The sequence below is a fragment of the Puma concolor genome, chromosome D4 (assembly GCF_028749965.1).
Source record: "Puma concolor isolate L17-30 chromosome D4, mPumCon1.1.hap2, whole genome shotgun sequence".
In the NCBI taxonomy this organism is placed as follows: domain Eukaryota; kingdom Metazoa; phylum Chordata; class Mammalia; order Carnivora; family Felidae; genus Puma; species Puma concolor.
Window position 1 is genome coordinate 44,039,073 of NC_141679.1, and position 21,896 is coordinate 44,060,968.

A 21,896-nucleotide genomic window follows, 5' to 3' on the forward strand; every position below is an offset into this window, starting at 1 on the left:
TGCACTGACAGAATTCATCACATTCTGCATCCATAGCTAGGTGCTTCGTCTCCTGATTCCCCATACATCAAACTCTGGAGATGGGGAAAATGGCTCCATCTTTTGTTTTTCTCTGCCAAGCCAGGTTTGAATTGCATTTATGGTTTGGTTAAGCACGATGGAGGGCCTGCTTAAAGCACTGTCTGTGTCACCCTGTGCCATGGGCCTGTTGGAAGCCCCCCCAAAGCCTGGCACTCCTTAAGATGAATGGGAAGGGAGCAGGCTGGGCATCTGGTCCTCACAGTGAAGCACATGCCATTCAGCAGTAACCTAAGAGCTGTAAGTTTGAACTGTAGTGAACTTAAGTCACCTTTGTCACTGGGGCTTTGGCTGGCCACAGTGCCTCTGTTTCCCAGGCTCCATTACCCACCCCTGTAATTATATCAAGGAAAACAGGAGTGAGAACCAGAGTTTTCCAAAGACTTCCTAGGCTTTCTACTCCTTCTTTCCAACCCCCAGCATGGAGGTCAATAAATATGAGTTCCCAAAATGCATTGTGCTTTCCCACACCTCGTTCTGCATAGAATACCTTCTCTTTACTTGTGCCTTTGCCTGACCACCTCTTACTCTTCAAGCCTCAGCACAGATATCACCACCTCCAGGAAGCCTTCCATGACTCTGTCTTCCCTCTTGACTCTCAGTCTATATTTTTATACTTCCCTAACACCTCATGTTTGTCTGTCTCATTCCCTTGAGCCCCACTGAAATTCATGTGTCTGTCTCATTTACTGCTCTGTTCCTTCACATAGAACCTGAGCACAAAAAGTGCTTAACAAACACTAGTTCAATAAATAAATAAATGAATAGCACGTATTACAATGTCTTGTAGTTGTCTCACAAAGCCCTTAAGATCAAGAACTTTTTTTAGGTCTGTGTCCCCATCATTTGGCATAATATTTAGTACACATTACGTTGTCAACAAATGAATACGTGACTGTGGGCACACATACATATATGAATGGCCAAATATGTGGGTGGAAGAAAAAATCAAGTCTACAAAACTGACAAAACAAGTATGATGAAAGGAAAGAGGAGGAGACAGAATCTCACTGGAGATAACAGAATCGGGTCTGTGGATCCTGACATAAAGGACTAACCTTCCCAGGCATTTCACTTGCAGAGAAACCCCATGAATATAAACATCCACAAAGGTTTCTGTTTACAATATAAATAAATACATTAAAACTACTCAAGAGAACTGACCCATTAGTTTCCTGGACTACTGTAACAAAGTACCACAAGCTGGGTATCTTGGAAGAACAGAAATGTATTCTCTCACAGTTCTAGAGGCTAGAAGTCTAAAATCAAGGTGTTGGCAGGGCCATTCTCTCTGTCTCTCTCCCTCTCTCTGAATCCTGCAGGGGAAGGAACCTTCCTTGCTTCTTTATAACTTTGAAGCGCTTAATCAGCAGCCTTTGGTGTTCATTGGGTGGTAGATGTATTCCCTGTCTTCACATGGTCATTTCCCCTGTCTGTCTCTGTGATCAGATTTCCCCATTGTATAAGGATAATAAGGACACCAGTCATAATTGGATTAGGACCCACCCTAATGACCTCATTTTAATTTGATTACCTCTGTAAATACTCCATGTCTAAATAAGGTCACATTCTGAGGTACTGGGAGTTAGAACTTCAACACATGTTTTCAGGAGGACATTATCGACCTGTATTAGGGAGACAAATCTTAGGCTTGGGAAGTTTTAGTGAGGAATGCCACCTGCAAATCAATAGACAGAGATCTTTATGGCCTGATTTGATGGGTGCCAAACTAATCCCTTAACTCCAAAAAACTTGATAATGCTTTATATTCTACTTGGGATGATGACTAGAGAAAAACATAGAATTACATCAAATAAGATGCCCCACCTTCTTGGGGGTTCTTATAACACTAATATAAGAACTAGTGTTCTTATAACACAACGCTAGTGTTGTTTATTGTAAACAAGGGCCAAATGACAGTAAATCAGCTAGGGTTGCAAAGAGGATCCAGTTGATATGGGTTGGAATGGGACAGAAACCTACCCCAAAGAAGAAGGGCTTGAATCAGACCTTGAAGTAGGAACATGGACAGCATTCCAGGCAGAAGTTGGAAGCAAATTCACAGATGTGAAAAGGGAAAATGGTGCATCAGGAAGCCGACGTGTGGTTAAGTTTGGAGGAAGCTCACTCTGTTTGAGGCAGGTAATCTGGAAAAGGAAGAGTTCGTCTAGTGGAAGATCTTCAGTGTGAGGATACTAAGCAATTAAGATAAAAGTGAGGAAAAAAAATAATAAAAACCAAAAGACAGTTAGAGGAAGAAAAAGAAAACAAACAAAATGACATTTGTGTTTATGATCTAAGTAAATCCTTCTCCGATCTGACCACAGGGAGAAAAGCCCTGCAACTATTTTTAGTAGAAAATTTCCACCTAGAATTCTAAACAAGCCAACTAAAATCTCAAACTCCCAAGGGCAGAAGTGATTTTGCAGATTACCGACCCTTCCAACCCATTTCTCAGGAAGCTCCTATGTGAGTTATAATAGCCAGGAGAAATTCTATCTCACTGTAATGTGCTGCCACCCAGATGACAGGGTGAGCAGAAAACGGGAAGCAGAATTTAGATGTTTTATTTAAATCAAGCTGCCTGTTGGTAAACAGGCACATGGGCATTTCTTGGACATGGAATGTCATAGAGAAGTGTTGGGGGTGTGGGAGGGAAGACACTCTGTACAATTGGGCCTAGTTTTGGTGTCATTTGCAGTTTGATATGCTCTGTGAAGGGGGTAGGTTTAAAGCAAATGGCATGCTAGTAATGAGATCGTAAATCTGTATGTTGCTGCAAGTGCCATTTTTTAAGCGCTATTCATTAATTAAAAACAAAAAGCAAAGAAGCCTTGACTAGAGTTATTTGCAATGTTGATAATCTTTATTTTATTTATTTATTTTTTTATACAATGATTTGGGAGGTAAGGCAAACTCTCCTGGCTAAAACTCTCCTGGTCAAACTCTCCTTGACCACACTGTTTGCCCGTGGAAATGAGTGCTTTGCCATCTCAGGTGTTTGGTAATCCTGATTATAAATATTTTTATGGAGCCGAACCCTCATGCCAAACCAGCTGACTTCGAAGAGAAGTGTGGTTGTACCTCCTGTTTGCTGATCTGTGAAAGCTGCCCTCTTACAGAGAGCCCTGCTCCTCATGGTGCTATTTATCATATATGCTTTGGGTTAATTTTTGGCCTTCAAACATATTTTTCCCCTCTATTGTCTAACATCTCCACTGATCTTTTCATTTATCTTTTCCTAGACCACTTGAAGGAGTTTTCTAAAATACAGAGGTTGTACATGAAGGTAGCACATCCATCTGCTATGGCATGTAATTGTTTTTCTAATTCTATCTAGCTTGCCCTTCACCCCTTCACAATCCCCTCCTCTGCCCTTAGAGACTTAGCAGGGTAGAAGGAGTGAGCTGAGTTCCCTTCTAAGCTTTGGGGAAATCACTTGTTTCTTTAAGTCTCAGCTTGTTTATCTATGAAATGGATATGGGAATGCCTGCCTTGGGTACTTCCGAGATAGGAGGATCAGGGAAGATAACATAGACGAACTGGCTTTGTGAATTGCAATCAGCCATATAAACATTAAATGGTCATGAGCTCCACTGTAGCCTGTCTTCTGAAACTCTGCAGTACTCATGGTTTAGCCAAATCGTTTAGCAATTAGCTCATTGCTATAACCTAACGTTGCTATGTCTCCTGGGCATCCATTGGTTCTCTCCACCTTTGCCAAAAGCATGCCGAAGGGCATGAGCATGTTTCCCACTTCTGTATCTGTCCTAGTGCTGAGCAATGAATGCTTGAATGAGAAGTTAATGTGGGCAGGTCATAGACAGCCTTTCCCTCAGTCTCCATAATGTATGGCTACTTTATCTCACTCCTGATTGACTCCAGGAAGAATTATCACTCTACTCATTTAATTTCTATCCTTGCAATAATCATCCTTACATTTAACAAATATTTACTGAGCACCCAGTTCATGTAAGCTAATATTTATAGAGCCCTTAAGCGATGCCTCTGTGCTAAGCTCTTTTCATAGATCTTCTCATTTAAACCTCATAACAACCCTTCGAAGTGGCTATCACTATTATTGTCTTTTTAAATATGAGTACATTATTAAGTAACTTACCCAAGGCTGGGCATTTAGAGAGTGGCAGAGTAAAGTTCCTTCATAGATAATCCACTTCCAGAGCCCAAGATCTATGTTATGCCACACTGCCACCCTGAGCAGCTACGACATGCCAGGCACTGCGGTGGGTGCTGGAGATACTAAGATGAATAGCTCATGGCCATTGTACCTTTGCGGAATGCAGAGTCTAGAGAGAGATGGACGTGTAGACACATACCTACAGTGTAATGAAGGGGAGTTTGAGGGAAGAAAAAAATGCCATTAGGAGGAAAGAGACGGTAGCGTGCTGCAGAGGGAAAGGTCTAGCTCTGCCTCATGGGACAGATATCAGAAAAGTTTTCAGAGGCGGGTGATGTTTGGAATCCAACCTGAGAGTCAGAAGAGTTTGCCAGCCAGAGAAGATGGGTATTCAGCAAGGGTGAGTGTAGGGGTGACCTGGGATTAAACCAGAAAGGTATATTCAAACTCCTCTGTGAAGCACACTATAGGCCAGCCAAGGAATTGAACCCTTTCTTGTAGATAACAGGGAGCCAATGGAATTTTTCTATAAGTTTTATTTTGAAATCATTTTAATTTTTTATTTATTTTTTTTTTAATTTTTTTTTCAACGTTTATTTATTTTTGGGACAGAGAGAGACAGAGCATGAACGGGGGAGGGGCAGAGAGAGAGGGAGACACAGAATCGGAAACAGGCTCCAGGCTCCGAGCCATCAGCCCAGAGCCTGACGCGGGGCTCGAACTCACGGACCGCGAGATCGTGACCTGGCTGAAGTCGGACGCTTAACCGACTGCGCCACCTAGGCGCCCCTAAATCATTTTATTTTTTTAAAGTTACAAAATTAGCACACAGAGCTCTCTTATACCATTTCCTCATTTCTGTAGTCATTAACATTTTGGGGCTTTTGAGAATAATTTCAGGGAATACACCATTGCATTTTAATCCTTCAGTGTTACTACCTACGTACAAGGATGCTGTCATAATTAACCACAGTGTAACTTTCAAAACCAAGAAATGACACTAATTCAGTGTCACCATCTCATTCACAGACTCTGTTCAGCTTTTGCCAGCTGTCCCAACAATGTCCTTTTTAGGTACAAGATCTGATCCAGGGTTACCTGTTATACACTGGGTTGTCATTTCTTTCTAGACTCCTTAAATCTGGGGCAGCCTTTTCTTGTCTTTCATAGTCTAGATAGTTTTGAAGACTATAGGGCATTTTACTTTGTAACATGTCACTCTCTTTGAGTTTGCTTGATGTCTCTTCATGATTCGTGAATTTTTAACAGAAGTATGCTATATTTTTTTTAGTGCATTGTATCAGGATACAATGAATGATGTTGTGCTGCATTCATTGCTGATGATGTTAACTCATTACTTGGTTAAGATGATATCAGCCAGGTTTTCCACTGTAAGATTAATAAGTACATTGCATTTATTATTAGTAGCAAGTAAGTATTTTTATGGGAAGATAATCTAAAGCTAAGTAAATTCCTCATCAACCTTTTACCTACCAGCATTAGTATTCATTGATGGCTCTTGCCTGTATCAGTTATTATTATGGTTGACAAATGGTGACTTTCTAAATTCTATCTTCTAGATTATTAATCTTATTTTATTATTAATAATCTAGATTTTTAATAGGCATTCTGCAAGATAGAGCTTTCTTATTTATTTATTTGTAAATTTCTATTTTACTCAAAGGATTAAAACCCATTACTATCAAATCATCCCAGACATGGCCAGTGGGAGCCCCTTCATACTGGCTTCTGTATCCTTTTGACATTTACTCCATCATTCTTTGAGCACTTCCCAGTTTTCTGACACAACAAGATGTTCCAGGCTCATTTTTTATTTTCACTGCCCCTGCCCCACAGCCATTTCTACAGGAACAGATTCCTTAGTAGAGAATGCTGTTTAGAATCCAAAATCTGGGCACTTGATGTACTTGATTTTACTGAAATGTCATTGCCTCTAGGCCTCTCAGTAGAGAGGTCTAGGAAATATTGTATATATTATGCGTATTTATATACATTCATTTATATCTATTGATATGACTCTATCTAGGTACCTGTCCATCTGTTAAAAACCATGAGTTCACACTGTTTTCAATAGCAATCCAATTCCATAAGGTTTATTCTAGTCTTCCCACTTTCCATATCTGTAACTCCTTTCTCTGACAGTAAGAAATCTGGATCCCATTCACCTTCATGTATTTATGTATTTGTTCAATCTTCCCTGTATGTCTGATCTCCAGATATCCTGGCCCAATACTGAGCCCTGTCACATGCCAGTGGACTACCCCTCACCAAGCCTCAGGCTAAAATTGAGCCCCTACAAAGGAGAAGAAGGAAAGAAGTTGGGGGTCAGGGAGGGAGCCAGTTAAAAAGTTCAGGTCCAGCCACATAGTGCCCCCTCACCCCCACTGGGTCCACTGGACCAAAGCTGAGCCCTAGATATACTGGGATGAAAGCTCAGCTCAGACTCCAATGGAAGTTTTTTAAGCAGAGGAAGTAAAGTCACATTTTGAAACACTGGGCTGTGAATAAATTGGAAACTGGGAGATATAGGGATAAATTGGGAGCCATCAGTAATAGTTCGAAAACCTTGAGGGAACAAAGGATCCTAGACAGTGTTCCAGTTGGAAAAAGAGGTTTCTTTGCCCTACCTTAGGCTTTCTAGAGCTGGACATGTTCCATGTGTCTGATTTATTATTGCTTGATTGCTTTCTACCTCCTGACCTCAGAGACATTCTAAAGGAAAGAGATATCTTTGGGAAGCTTTTAAAATATCATATGATAGAAATGTTTTTTGTGTTTTTTTTAACTTTTAACATTTATTTAATTTTGAAAGAGAGAGCACAAGCAGGGAAGGGGCAAAGAGAAAGGGAGACACAGAATCCAAAGCAGGCTCCAGGCTCTGAGCTGTCAGCACAGAGCCTTATGTGGGGCTCGAACTCACAAACTGTGAGGCCATGATCTGAGCTGAAGTTGGACGCTTAACCGACTGAGCCACCCAGGGGCCCCATCATATGATAGAAATGTTAAATAGAAATGTCAAGTTGGAGGATTACACACAAGTTTAAAGAAAGCTTCTAACAAATAATTGGAATTTCCAATGGTGTTGTACGTCTCAATAACTGCATCTTTAAATTTTGAATAAAGAAATAAGCCCTACTTTGCTGCAAAAAATCAGGGTAAGAGAAGATTCTTAGGACACAGATTGGGGTGTAGAGAGTCTACCTTTAGAAATTATGTGTGTTCATAGCAGCAACCAACAACGAGTTGCTGGAGGCAATGGCCATTACCTTTTCTGAAATAGTATAGGAGAAAAATGTTGGCAACTCACATAATGAGCTCTTGTCCAAAAGAAGGCAAAAATTCCTCCTTTTATATAGCTAATACAAACACAAGCTACTAAGAAATGCCAACCACCATGGGTCTTTGCCCACATTATCTCTGATGGCCACCTTTACAAAAAAACAAACATATCCTTGGGGGGGACCACACTCAGCCTTTGCCCATTTGCTGCCAAGTACCACTGCTGCTCTACTGAAATAACAACTCCAAGTGTATTCATAACCTTGGGTGGCATCAGTGTGTTGTTTCCTATTTTTTAAGAATAGATAGGTCATTTTGTCAGTTGTCATTTCTGAACTTGTAAGCACCAGGAATCCTGGAATTTGTATCTTGGATCCAGTTTGAATTGCTGTATTCATCATTCTCACCCTAAGAGGCAGTACAATATAGTATTTAGGCATGCAGGAGCCAGGCTCTCTGGGTTTGAATCCTGATTTTCTTATTTACTAGCTGTGTTACTTTGGATATGTTACCTGACCTTTTAAAACCTCTGTTATGTCACCCTATAAAATGGGGTAACTTACAGTACTTTATTCATAGGGTTGATGTGAATAATAAGTGACTTTGTATATGTATCACACATCTTGGGTAAGCTTTGCCCCAAGTCCTGCCAGGACCTCCGTGAAAGAGACTGGGATGATACAAAGTTGAAGCTTATAAATCCATAGTGCTGGCCTCTGTGATAGGAGCAGCCCCATTCTCAGAACTTAGGTCTAAGTCATGGTAAACTTGGATGTGATGCATGTGGAATTGATCTTAGAATTAGACATTCTAAGCCATGACTAATTAATCATTTAAGTTCTCTAGACCTCAGCTCCTTGGTGCTAAAATGCATAAAATAATACTACCTACCTCACAGGGCTGTGGAGAAGATTATAGGAGAGAGTGCATTGAAAACAACTAGCCACAGTACCTGACTCATTGCAAGTTCTGCATAAATGTTAGAATTACTATTGTTATTGGCCATAATGTGTGAAGTCAGACAGATTGCTATCACATCATGGCTTATGGCCATGGCTAAGGGTCTCTGCCTAGGCCAAGGCAAGAGGCTAGCCAGATCCAGGCAGGGTGACAGGATCAGAATGCAGTAGGCCAGATGTTGGGCAGAACTCCAGCACATGAGGGAAACAAAGTGAGAATTGGGAAACCAAGGCTAAACTTTAAAATCCAATTATAAACACAGGCCAACCCAAGTATATCTGATGTGGGGCAGAGGGCAAAAAGACTAATCCCAGCCCTGAGGGGTGGAAGGTAGCTTTCTGTCTCCTGACTACTCTTGGTCAGGAGTCAGTTACTCAGGAGCTGGACAAGGTCCAGCCTGAAGCTACAGAGCATCAGCTGTGATCTGTCAGCTCCCAAGCCTCCTCTTCAAGCAGGTTTTGACAAAAAGCACAGGAATATGGAGAAGAAGGCCAGAGAGAGAGAGAGAAAAAAAAGCAGAATGGAAAGAGAATGCTAGAGGAACCAGAGTTCTCAATAACATTTTGGCGAAGCGCCTAACCATGAAGCTAAACACCTGAAGCCTAGAAGCTGAAGGAAACCATAGTGATCATGTGTATCCTTATAGAGTCAGGATTCTTTAGCCAAAACCAGTGGGGCAGATGTGTTTTAGAATTCAGATTTTTTTTGTACTTTAGAAATATGTTAGGGTTACTATAACATAAATTATGTATTATTACCCCTCGTAAATTCTGGGGGGAAATGCCATAATCCAACAGGCTAACACTGCTGCAGTAAAGTATATAAATATTTACACTAAGTGGGATGCAACCTATAAAGGCATTATGTCAGTTCCGATCTAGTGCTGTCACCAAACAATTTGCACCACACTGAAGAAAATTTTGTGTTCAAGGCTTTGGGGACTTTGCAATGGCTGCTGACAGTTGTTCAGTGGACAGAGCTGAAATGGTTAACCAGCCGAGTGACTAAACCAAGCACACACAGTTCACTGGGGCTCTACTCAGTTTGTGTCACTTCCCATTTATTGAACATCTATGTTCTAGGCATCACGCTAGATACAGTGATTACAGTGACATACTCATGTCCTGGGGCTGCCATAACACAGTACCACAAACAGGGTGACATAAAACAATAGAAATGTATTCTCTCACAGTTCTGGAGGCAGGGATGAAGGTGTTAACTCGACCATGCTCCTTCCAAAACCTGGGAGGTGAATCCTTCCTTGCCTCTTCTAGCTTCTGGTGTCTGCTGGCAATCTTTGACATCCCTTGGCTTGTAGAAGCATCACTGCAGTTTCTGTCTCTATCATTACATGACATTCTCCTTGAATGTCTCTCTCTTTTCTTATGAGGACACCATTCATACTGGAATAAGAGCCCACCCTACTCTAGTATGATTTTATCTTAAGTGATTATATCTGTAATCACCCTACTTCTAAATAACGTCATGTTCTGAGTTACTGGGGGTTAGGACTCCAACACACAATTCAATCTAAAGTGCTAAACCAAAACAGACATTGCCCCATGCTCTCATCAAGGTAACAGTGGAGCAGGGTAGTCAGATTATAGGTGCATTGAGCATAGCAAAGAAAACATTCAACAGAATAATAAGGAGAAAAAAATTATAAACCATATATATGATAAAAAGCTAATCTCCATAATATAGGAGGAACTCCTACAACTCAAGAGCAAAAAAAAAAAAAAAAAAAAAAAAAAAAAGGCAAGCTAATAACCCAATTTAAAATGGGCTAAAGACTTGAAAGACATCTCTCCAAAAAAAGACATATCAATGGCCAACAGTGTATGAAAAATGCTCAACATCACTAATCATCAGAAAATGCAAATTGAAACCACAATGAGATATCACCTCATACCTGTCTGGATGGCTATCATCAATAAAACAAAGGACCACAGTGTTGACAAGGATGTGGAGAAATTGGAACCCTTGTGTATTTTTTTTTTTTTTTTTTTGGAACCCTTGTGTATTGTTGAGTAGGAATGCAAAATGGTATAGCCACTATGGATGACAGTATAGTGGTTCCTGAAAAAAATTAAAAATAGAACTACTACATAATCCAGCAACCCCATTTCTGGGTATTTATCTAAAAGAACTGAAGTCAGGATCTCAACGAGATATTAGCACCCCTGTGTTCACTGCAGCACTATTCACAATAGGCAACACGTGGAAATAATCTAAATGTTCTTCAGCAGATGAATGGATAAAGAAAATGTGGTTTATACATACAAAAAAAATACTACTCAGCCTTTAAAAAGAAGGAAAGTCTTCATTGTGTAACAATATGGATGAACGTCAAGAATATAATGCTAAGTGAAATAAGCCAGTTACATGAGTACAATACTGCATGATTCCACTTGCATGTGATATCTAAAACAGTCAATTCATAGAATCAAAGAATGGATGGTGGCTCCCAGAGGCTGGATGAGGGGAGAAAGGAGGAGTTACTCACCAATAGGCATAAAGTTAAGCAAGAGGAGTAAATTCTAGAGATCTGCTGTACAACATTGTGTCTATAGTCAACAATACTGTATTGTACACTTAAAATTTTGTTAAGAGGATATTGTGTTCTTACAACCATAAATTTTTGTGAGTATTGATAATTTCCAGAGGGGGAGGTAGCAATGAGACTATATAGTAGGCGAATTTTACCCAGTTGAGGGATCCATCCCTGAGGAAGTAACATTGTCAGCGAAGACAGAGATGAGTAAATGTCAACCAGGCAATGTGAGGGGAAAAGCATAATGCCCCATCCTCTGAGCGGCTGCCTCCTCGCATCGCTGGGCTTGTGGGGAAGCCAGGCCCCAGAATCTCAGCAAGGCCTGTAAGTGCCTCACAGGCTGCAAGACACAGCCAATCCCACCCCAAGGGTGACTCCCCAAGGCTGCAGCACCCCCTCAGAAACAGCCAAAGGCACAGAAGGCTGGAAGGCAAGCACCCGGCCAGACCCAAGGCTCACAATTGTAGCCCCTACACAGACAGATAGGGGGAGAATCTCTGTTTTCCTTTCCCCTCCCCTTTGGCCTAAGTTGATCCAAATACTTTCAACCCAGAATCAGCAAAGTGCTTAATACACAAATAGTTTCTGCTGACCTCCTCCCTTGAAAACGTAATATACTTTTATCATGGGTAGGCAGATATGTCTGTTTTGTGATTTGATGAACAGTGTTGAAGTGGCCTCATGGCTGCCAAAAGGCCTCTGCTTCAAGGTCCCAGTGACCCAATTTCTTCCAGAGGTGAAGGCATAAGTGGGGGCACTAGAAGGGCAGAGTCCATACTAGGACAGGTTTTAACCTCGGACAACATTCACTGTGTAGGCAGCTCCTTTATGAAACACACACATTGTGGTCATCAGCATTGAACACGGTTGTTGGATTTTGTTTTATAGCCACAACATATTAGAACTTTACTGAAAATTGGGGGGAACACCCTTTTTTTGATGTTTATTTATTTTTGAGAAAGAGGCATAGGATCTAAAGCACGCTGTGCTCTGACAGCAGAGAGCCCAATGCAGGACTTGAACCCACAAACTGTGAGATTGTGACCTGAGCTGAAGTCAGATGCTTAACCAACAGAGCCACCCAGGTACCCTGGAAGACATCCTTTTTTGAACCTTAACAAACATAGAGAAAAGTGCACAAATCCTACATGCGTGCCTTTGTGATTTTTCTCGAAGTGGATCCAGACATAGTACCCAAATCAAGATAACATCCCAGAATCCCTCCCCCCAAGTCTCCTCTTCTAGCTATCGTCCACCAAGGGGAACTACATCCTGATTTTAACATCATAGATTCGTTTTATGTTTTGAACTTCATATAAATGACAGCATAGTATGAACTTTGCTTTTGTGCCTTTCTTTACTCAATTTTATGTTTGTGAGATTCATCCACGTTGCTTCTTTCTGAAGTTTATTCTCACTGTTCTGTGTTATTGTATAAATATATCATCATTTTTTATCCACTCAGCTATTGATGGACATTTGAATTATTCCCCATTAGAGCTATTATGAATAGTGCCACTTTGAATATTCTTATATATGTCTTTTGATGAACATACACATATTCAGAGGAGAGAGTATGTACTTGTATTAGTTGTCTATTGTTGCCTAATACATTTCCCTAAATCCTGGTAGCTCACAACAAAAATAAGTGTTTATTATCTCTCACCATTTAATGAGTGAGGAATCTGGGAGAAGCTTGGAAAGGCAGTTCAAGGTCTCTTATGAAGTTGCAATCGTCTGGAAGCTAGACCCAGTCCACTGGATATGCTGGCAAGGTAGCTCACTCATGTGATTGGCAAGTTGGTGCCAACTCTTGGTGAGCAGCTTCAGTTCCTTTGCATGTGGACTTTCCTGAGGAATGTCTGACTGTCCTCATGACGTGACAGCTGACTTACCCCAGAGTGAGCAAAGAGAGAGAGAGCCAAATGGAAAATATATCCTTTTCATGAGTTAGCCTTGGAGGTCACATAGCATCACTTCTGCTTAATCTTATTCCTTGCAAGTGAGCCAGTAAGTTCAACCCAAACTCAAGGCTTCATCTTTAGAAGGGAGAGACAGCAAAGAATGTATGGATATATTTTAAAACACAACATTTTAAAGCTAGGAATTAAGCCAAACTAGAAATCTAAAAATAAGTTTATAGAAATTCACACAAGGATCTAAAAGAAATACATATTCAATCCAGCCTCTCTTCCATTCATTTAAAACTTTGTGAATGTTTATAGAACAGTTTTCAAAGTATTCCCTGGAAACAGCGTGGTACAATAGAATGGACTAAGACTTTGGAGCCAGACACACCCAAGTTTGAATCCTGGATTCACTACTTACTAATTATGGGTTTGGGGCAAATCAACATCTTGAATTTTCAGATTTCCTCAAATATAAAGTGGGAGAAGTCAGTAGAGCCTATCTCATGTTGTTTTGGAGATAATTAAATGAGATAATGGGTATAAAGTGCCCACTATGCTGGTAAGTCCCTTCTATTTGTTCATTTATCAGGAAATTGTGAACCATGTACATTAACTATCTAGAAGGGGCCAAAATGAACACTGTGAGTGATACAAAACGGACTCACAGAGCTTGCCTTCAATAGGTGTATACTCCAATAGGGCCCTTAACATTAAGGCAGAATAACTGTAATATAATTAGGAAAATGATCAGTGTCTGGAGCAGGTAGGGGCACAATCCTTTAAACGTGGGTCAAATTTGGATACAGAGAAATGGAAGACATCTTAAAGGATGGACCAGGAAAGGACAAAAAGTATTCTAAATTCAGAGTAACAGCTTGAGTAAAGACAGAACTAGAGAACCAGAGGGCATGAGCTGAGAATAATGAAGTTGTTTGCTACGTACAAGACTTAAACACAGGATAGATGAGAGGAGGTAGTGGAAATAGGAGCTGGTAAGGTAGTTATAGATCAGAGTAGCAGAAGGAGATTAAGAGAGTGTGCACTCAGTTTTGCAGTCTAATGAAAAACATTAAGGCCAAAGGTTTTTAAGCTGATTTTCAAGGCTAGCTACAAAAGCCAGGAGGGCCTAGCTACTTAAGAACCTACTTGCCATGCTTTTCTTGGCTAACTCCTGTTTGTAGAATTTTTGTGCCTCACATTGTAAATAGAACTTTCTAACACTGATCATTAAAGAACACTTCCCACTCCAAGCCCAGGCAACTTAGCTTTTCCTTATCATTCCCATTTTGGAGGCTGCATCAACAGGGAAATGGAATGGGATTGTTTTTATAGGCCCGCAGCTCACTGTAAATGTACTTCGCAAGACTTGGCCATTTGGAATGGCCAATTATGCACTCAACTCCTCTGTGTGTATTTGACTTCTACTTCCAGATAATGAGCCATTCTCTCCACTTAGTTCCCCTCAAGAAGACTGATCTATTTAGCAACCTTCATTTTTGTTACATTCTCCAGTCCTAGGTGGTGATGATATTTATACATAAGACAGAGACATTTCTATGCTGTGATGGAAGCTTGAAGGAAGTTGGAGCCAATGACCTTTTACTCTGAAGCCCAAAAAAAAAAAAAAGCACAAATTTTTCAGTCTTGCTAAGAATGGGGACTAGGCAAATTAGCAGAAACGCTTCTTCTAGACCTACTGTTCAAGATGTAGTGCCCAAAGCCTTTCTGTGCTCAAACCTATGTCATATCTATCATACCTCTGCTCATTTTGATGAAATTTGTATATTGTATCATAATAGACTCAGTTATAACCATTCTTGGTGATTTTACGGGCAAAAATGGATGTTCCATTTTATCACCTACTTTGTTTATCGTAAAAGAATTCTAGAGCACCAAGGAGAGGATGGGTTCTAGGCTTGGGATAGAATTCTTAGCCAATCTTATGCTGGAACTTACCACATTCCCAGGTATGTATTTTTACTCTATTAGCAACATTTGACGTCATGATGTTCTCTGCACAGGTACTAAGCGTGTCCTCATCTCCTCTGATTTCTTCCCAGGTGGGAAATTGGCAAGTGGAGTCCATGCAGTCTCACCTGTGGGGTTGGCCTACAGACCAGAGATGTCTTCTGCTCCCACCTACTTTCCAGAGAGATGAATGAAACTGTAATCCTGGCCGATGAGCTGTGTCGTCAGCCCAAGCCCAGCACAGTGCAAGCTTGTAACCGCTTCAACTGCCCCCCAGCCTGGGACCCGGCACAGTGGCAGCCAGTGAGTTCTGGGGCTACTCAGTTTTGGAGTTGGTGTGTACAGCTCTGATTCAGGACAGGGAACCCTCTCTTCAAGGAGTTTTGTCCCATTAAAGGAAGGTTCCAGGTCTGTTCCTCCCTCCCTTCTTAGTAGTCCCTCAACCTTATTCAAATCCAGATATTTTCATCATAAATACTGTCCTCTTTCTATGGTTTTGCACCAGTGTCCTCCAACAGCAATTCAAGACCCATCTGTTAAACTGAGTATATGCACAACAGAGTTTTCACCAAGCTAAGAAAAAAAGTTTTTAAATAAGGACAGTGTGATAGGTTTTCCATAAAGCTACATTTGTTCTGAATTTGTGCCCTTTCTAGTTTTTTACTGTTTAAAATTCTAGGAAGTAAGGGTCCTAGGTAATGAATTTTCTTTTTTTTTTCTTTTAAATATAGTTACTTACTGGGGCACCTGGGTGGCTCAGTTGGTTGTGTCTGGCTCTTGATTTCGGTTCGGGTCATGGTCTCATGGTTCGTGAATTTCAGCCCAGCATTGGGCTCTGTGCTGACAGTGCCAGGCCTGCTTGGGATTCTCTGTCTCCCTCTCTCTCTGCCCCTCCCCCACTCATGCTGTCTCTCTCTCTCTCTCTCTCTCTCTCAAAATATATAAACTTAAAAAAAAATAATTACCAAAATAAAAGATTAGAAATCAAGCCAATTCCAGACTTTTTAAAATTTTCCCAAGCTCTAAGAACTATTGTTTTTTAAAACAATAGGGGTTGCAAACTGCCATCCAAAGCCAGGGCCATCTCATAGACAGTTATTATAAATAAAGTTTTATTGGAACACAGCCATGCCCATTTCTTTTCTTATGTATTGTCTATGACTGTGTTTGCACTGGAAGGGCAGAACTGCATGGTTGTGACAGAGGCCATTTAGTCCACAACACCTAAAGTATTTACTCTGTCCTTTTACAGAAAAAGTTTGCTAACCCCACTCTAAAGCATACATTATAATAATACAAATACCATAATATTCTATTGAAAATACATATTTATCAAATTTTAATTAAATAATTTTTTGCATGCCTTTAAAACAGAGGAATTTTAGGGGCGCCTGGGTGGCGCAGTCGGTTAAGCATCCGACTTCAGCCAGGTCACGATCTCGCGGTCCGTGAGTTCGAGCCCCGCGTCAGGCTCTGGGCTGATGGCTCAGATCCTGGAGCCTGTTTCCGATTCTGTGTCTCCCTCTCTCTCTGCCCCTCCCCCGTTCATGCTCTGTCTCTCTCTGTCCCAAAAATAAATAAAAAAAAAAAAAAAAACGTTGAAAAAAAAAAGGAAAAAAAACAGAGGAATTTTAGGTTATTTGGATAGAATCTTATTTTGCATTTCTTATTCATGAGGATATCAGGTATATCTTTAAAGTGACAACAATGGTCACAAAAAGTAAGCCTGAAAGGTGAGGGGGGACATGCATCCCAGTTTTGCTAAAATAGTTTTCCCTCTCAAAAGTGTCCCAATTAAAATGATAAATTATATGGTTACCCAAGTGAGGAGAGAGCATTGCAGCTTATATACCCTTGCCTTAGTGCTAAGGTGGGCGGAGGCAGCGGGGGTGGGGGGGCTGCCTTTTCTAGACTGCCATGCGTTCCCATGCTTTTTCCACCATCATTTGGCAAAGCCACTTCCTTCTCTCTGCCCATCTTGGGACTGTGATTTACAAAGCACCCAAAGAATCAAAGAGTAATCAGTGAGCAAAACTCTAAAATGTAAAGCATCTGGAAAAAGATATTGACTACTTCCTTTTAGAGCTTAAATATCTGCGTGGCTAAGCTCATAAATACCATGCTACTATGTGACAGTTTTGAGAAAGCAAGAGGATGTTATATATTTTGAATGCCTGTGTACCAGTGTTCTTAAGAAATATTATTACCTAACTGAAGTTAATCTTCACAACAATCAGTGGAAAGTAGGTTTTATTATCTTCGTTTTAGGTTTGAGAAAACTGGGCTCATGCAGGTAGCAAATCTAGGGTTGGCCATCAACCCAGTTTTATGTGATTGTTTCCACTATACCCCGTTTTAAAGACTACTATGGCTGAAAGAGCAACCAGGAATTATATAGGAGTCTTCTTGTTTTACACATTATGTAACTGTGGCCCAGATATGGTCTTGCCCAAGATCATAAAGCCTGGTGCAGACCCCAGGTCTCCTGATTTTATACTGATTTTATACTGATTTTAACTGGAATGAATCCATGACCTCAAACTGTAACACAAACTAATGCCAACCCTAAGACAAGACCAGAAATCAATGCACATCAACCTCCACTACTGTATTAAGTCCCCATATTATTAACTTGTGTCTCTGTTAGGTACATAGTTCTGGAAAAAATACTTACTGAATGAAAAAAATGAATGACTAGATCAAGAATACTGCCCCACAAGCCCTGAAAATGCTGACCTTATATCTTATTGATAAGTTTGTTTTATGGTTATAGGTCCTAATAATGAAACTAAATAACAAAACACTGGTTGTGTTATAGCACCATGATTGAGAACCACTGTTCTCAATCTGAGACACTTTGATCATGACAGTCTTCTGCTAGGATTTTTTTCAGTGACATTCCATTGCCATGTAGTAAAGCCAAATGGCATGGTCAGGCCTACATCCCCCTGCACGTCGGCTCCTGCCCATCTCCCACCATGTTTCTCCCACCCCTGCTTGTACATTCCTAATGGCCCATGCTTGTCCCTGCCCACACGCAGTTCCCTTCCCCTCTGCTTGTCAAATCAGGCAGGAGTCCCACCTCTTCTACCAGGACCCCTTGCTATCTTCCTGCACATGGTGTTCATGGTCAGTGCTGCTCACTGAACAGTCACATTCCACCTTACTGTGTGAGCACTTTTCCATGACTTTTGAGTAGACCCTAAGGTCAATGAGACAGAGACTAAGTCTCAGGTATGTAAAGCATAGAGCATGGTGCTGAAAAATTCCACGGCAAGTCTGCCAGTCCATTTATTGAGCACTTACCCCATTTCAGGACCTGCTTCTCTTTTTAATAAAAGCAGCACTTACTATGTTTCAAGTTCTAGGCACTTTACGTATTTAACTCACTTAATCCTCACTACCCTATGTGATCATTACTACTGTCCTCCCTGTACCACAGATGAGGGACGTAGAGCACTATGAAGTTAGCATGAATTCAAACTTCATGTAGCAGAACTCTTTCTACTGCTCTCATATTTTCTCCTTTAATCCACTCAGAACAATCCTGTGAGGAAACAAGGCTCAGAGAGGGTTCCTTGCCCCAGGTCACATGGCCAATAAATAGCAAAGGGGGCCTGTATGCCTCAAAACCCCTTCTCTTTTCCACTATGCAGTTCAGCTTTCCTAAGACCTCTTTACCATTTCCTCCAAAGTATTAAATTGTGAGGAAATCTAACACCAGCCCTAAAATCAGCAGTTTACATAAAGCTCACTATTTGTTGTCTTATCCGGGGCAGTTAATCTGTGCGTGTTTCCTGTTGCTGCTATAACAAATTACCACACATTTAGCAGCTTAAAACAATGTGAATTTACTGTCTTATAGCCCTGGAGGTCAGAAGTCTGAAATCAGTTTTACTTGGCTAAAATCAAGGTGTTGGCAGGCCTGCGTTCCTTCTGGAGGCTCTAGGGGAGAATCTATTACCTTGCCTCTTCCAGCTTCTAGAAGCTGCTTGCTTCCTTGGCCCATGGCCCCTTCTTCCATCTTCAAAGTGCCTCACTTCAACCTCTGATTCTGTCCTTTCTCTCTGACTCTGATCCTCCTTCTTCCCTCTTATAAGGACCACTGTAATGACACTGAGCCCACTGGGATAATCCAGTTATCTCCCCATCTGAAAATGCTAATGACATCTTTAAAGTTGCTTTTACCATGTAAGATGACATTTTCACAGGTTCCAGATTTTAGGACATAGATGTCATTGTTCAGCCTGCCAGTCTTCTATATTTTGGGCTACGCATTAGTCTCTATTAGCACAATATTCCTGAGATTAAAATTAAATTACCACTGCACTCACCACTATCTGTGAGCTTCACATGCACCAATCTTTCTTTATTCATTTTTATTCTAAAAAATAAATGGAAAAGAGAAATGAGACGAAAAGAGATAGTTGCTAGAAGGGTTAACTGAAGTGAATTAGGGAGTCCACTCTGAAGCATAATTTATATTTCTCTGTATTATGCATGTTTTATGATCAGGATTGTGTCCACCAACTATACACACATATTGCACACATCTGTGCAGAGACTAAAACAGTCACCATGGCCCCTGTTTTCTCCCTTGCTTAAAACTATGATTATGTGGCCATTTCCCTATAAACCGTTTTTTTAATCAGGGTTACAATTCAAAATGCCTATAGTTTAGCTATATAAAAAGGTATATGCAAGCAGAGTCACGGCTAGTAATAGTAAGAAAAAAGAGAAATTTTAATGACAACTACAAATGCTTGAGACTCCACTTTTTTTCATTTTTTGGATTTAAACACACACACGTAAAAGAATGACTTTGGTCTGGATTCGAGGATTATAGACTGGCAGGAAGAATCAATTGAGTCATCAGTTTTGTTACATTCCAGTGACTAAAATATAAATTCTCATAATTTAGAAACCATGCTTATTTAAAACATTATATTCAGGGGGAAAAATATCTATTAGGATGTTTATCTCAGTTTTGGCAGTGTGTTTTATAAGGAAATGAACACTTGATCCTACCTTTAGAATCAACAACAAATGTAAGCAAAACAGAGATTAGAAGTAAAATGTCACATGTGCGGTGCTTTTGTTTTTGTTTATTGGCAGAACACTTTTTGTAATAATTGCTCTGGATTTCAGTGGTTTTGCAACCCCATGCTTCACACGGTAACAGGAATATTAAACCCAGAAGATACACTGGACACCACTTGTGTGTCCAGGGTTAAGAAAGATCATTTCGTATTAGATCAACAAGGTGATTCTAATCCACAAAATAGTTGGGGTATAAATTCTGTTCTCATTTAATAATTTTGAGCAAGACTCCAGGCTTCATTTTCCTCGTTTCTCTGAGGCCTAATTCACTGTGGCTCAGTTTGACCTCTGTTGTATACCAAGCACTGTCTCTACCAGCCTTTTGAACCTCTCAGTCTTGCATATCACAAAGTTACATCAAATTCCAAAGGTCTAACACCAAGCTTGATAACCCAGTCACCTGGGTTTGCCAGCAGACCTCTTCTTCCTTCACAGGGCATACTACCTTCTAGCATGTTCTCTAACCCATTGCTTTGGTTCTAGTCCTCACAACTAACCAAACTATCACAAACAGCCTTTTACTTGGTGTGTCCCTGTAATTGTCTTACTTCTCATCCATTGTTTCCTAACTTGGTACAGTTGTTCTTTACTAGAGGCCTTCTGTTGAGCCTTTAAAATATTAATATGTGCTGAGGGCCCCCAAACAGGGTATGGTATGGAGTGTTATTTAGACTTACATGACCTGGAACCTTTTCTCCATGGTGCACCTATTAATGGCTCACAGGGCAGTACTCTCTGGAACCCATCAGCCTTCATTGCCTGAATAATTTTCTACAAATTGGATTATGTTACACCCGATGATCTTGAGATTGTATCCAGATATGCCCAAGGCCCTTCACTGTTTGCCCCTCAGCCGGCTTCTCAGTCTCCTTTCCCAACTGCAACCTCCCCATGAACTCTATCCTCTACCTTCTCAGGTCTCCTCAGAGATACCCATGTTCCCTCATACCCTGGGTCTGTCTGTATACATGCAATCTGACTCCGTGGGCACTCCTTATCTCCCGGGCCAACCCCTCATGTGTCCCCTCTCCTGCAGAGCCTTCCCCAGTTTTCCAGAAAGACTTAGTTGCCTCTCCTCTGTATTCCCACTTTTGTAAAACTGATCACATTTGATCATTTTTTTCTCCCTCACTGGACTGCAAGTACCTGAGGCTTAGCAACCAGGTTTTAGTCATCTTAAATTCCCAGCACCTAATACACTGTCTGGGACTCAGCAAGTACTCAGTGTTTGATGAAAGAATGAATGAGTGAATGAAGAAATGAATGAAATGAGTTAGAAACTATAAGTAGAACACATTAAAACTAGAAAGCTGACCTTAGAAAGAATATAAATGTCACTTTGTGTTGGGCTCAATGATATGACTTGAGGGACCAAGGAAATGAGCTCAGCTCTCAGTAAATAAGGCTACCAACATGAAACCAAAGGTGTCAATACAGGCAGAATTTCTTAACATGTGATCACGGGAAAATCGTTCAAAGTACAGGACGCTTAGGCCACTGTAGTTTTATATAGAAACCTAACTTTTAAATGCTCTCCTTACTGTATATTTTTTACTTTCTTATAAAACTAGTGAATCTATGACCTTATAGCATGAAACATGTATGGCGGCAAGGATAATCATTAGCATAAATACTATTTGTTGTTATTTATTCTGTTTATGGCACGTATTTAAAAATAATACCGTACTAGAGATCTACCTCATCAGGTAATCTCAACACGTTCCCAAAGTTGTCGCAGACTTTGGAAACTTTATTAATTTGAAATTTTATCTGTAGTTTTTAAAAGTTTCTAAAGACACCCTTTCAGCCGTGCAAACACAGCAAGGAAACTTTCTGAGCAAAGATGAGGCAAGTGTTTAAGAGCAAACATCCCTGACAATAGTAACTT

The 21,896-nt window shown here is 40.6% G+C and overlaps 1 protein-coding gene across 6 annotated transcripts in view; it reads left to right on the forward strand.

The window, feature by feature from the left end:
* The window catches only part of ADAMTSL1 (ADAMTS like 1), an 885,884-nt gene that overhangs the window by 727,335 nt on the left and 136,653 nt on the right, over window positions 1-21,896 (forward strand). For all 6 annotated transcript variants that reach the window (XR_015243567.1, XM_086685377.1, XM_086685374.1 and 3 more), the window contains one exon: window positions 15,001-15,211. Coding sequence is in view for 5 of the 6 variants with exons in the window: in XM_086685377.1 (XP_086541503.1) it covers window positions 15,001-15,211 (211 nt within the window). In the remaining variant the exon portion in view is untranslated. The remainder of the gene's footprint in view (window positions 1-15,000; window positions 15,212-21,896) is intronic.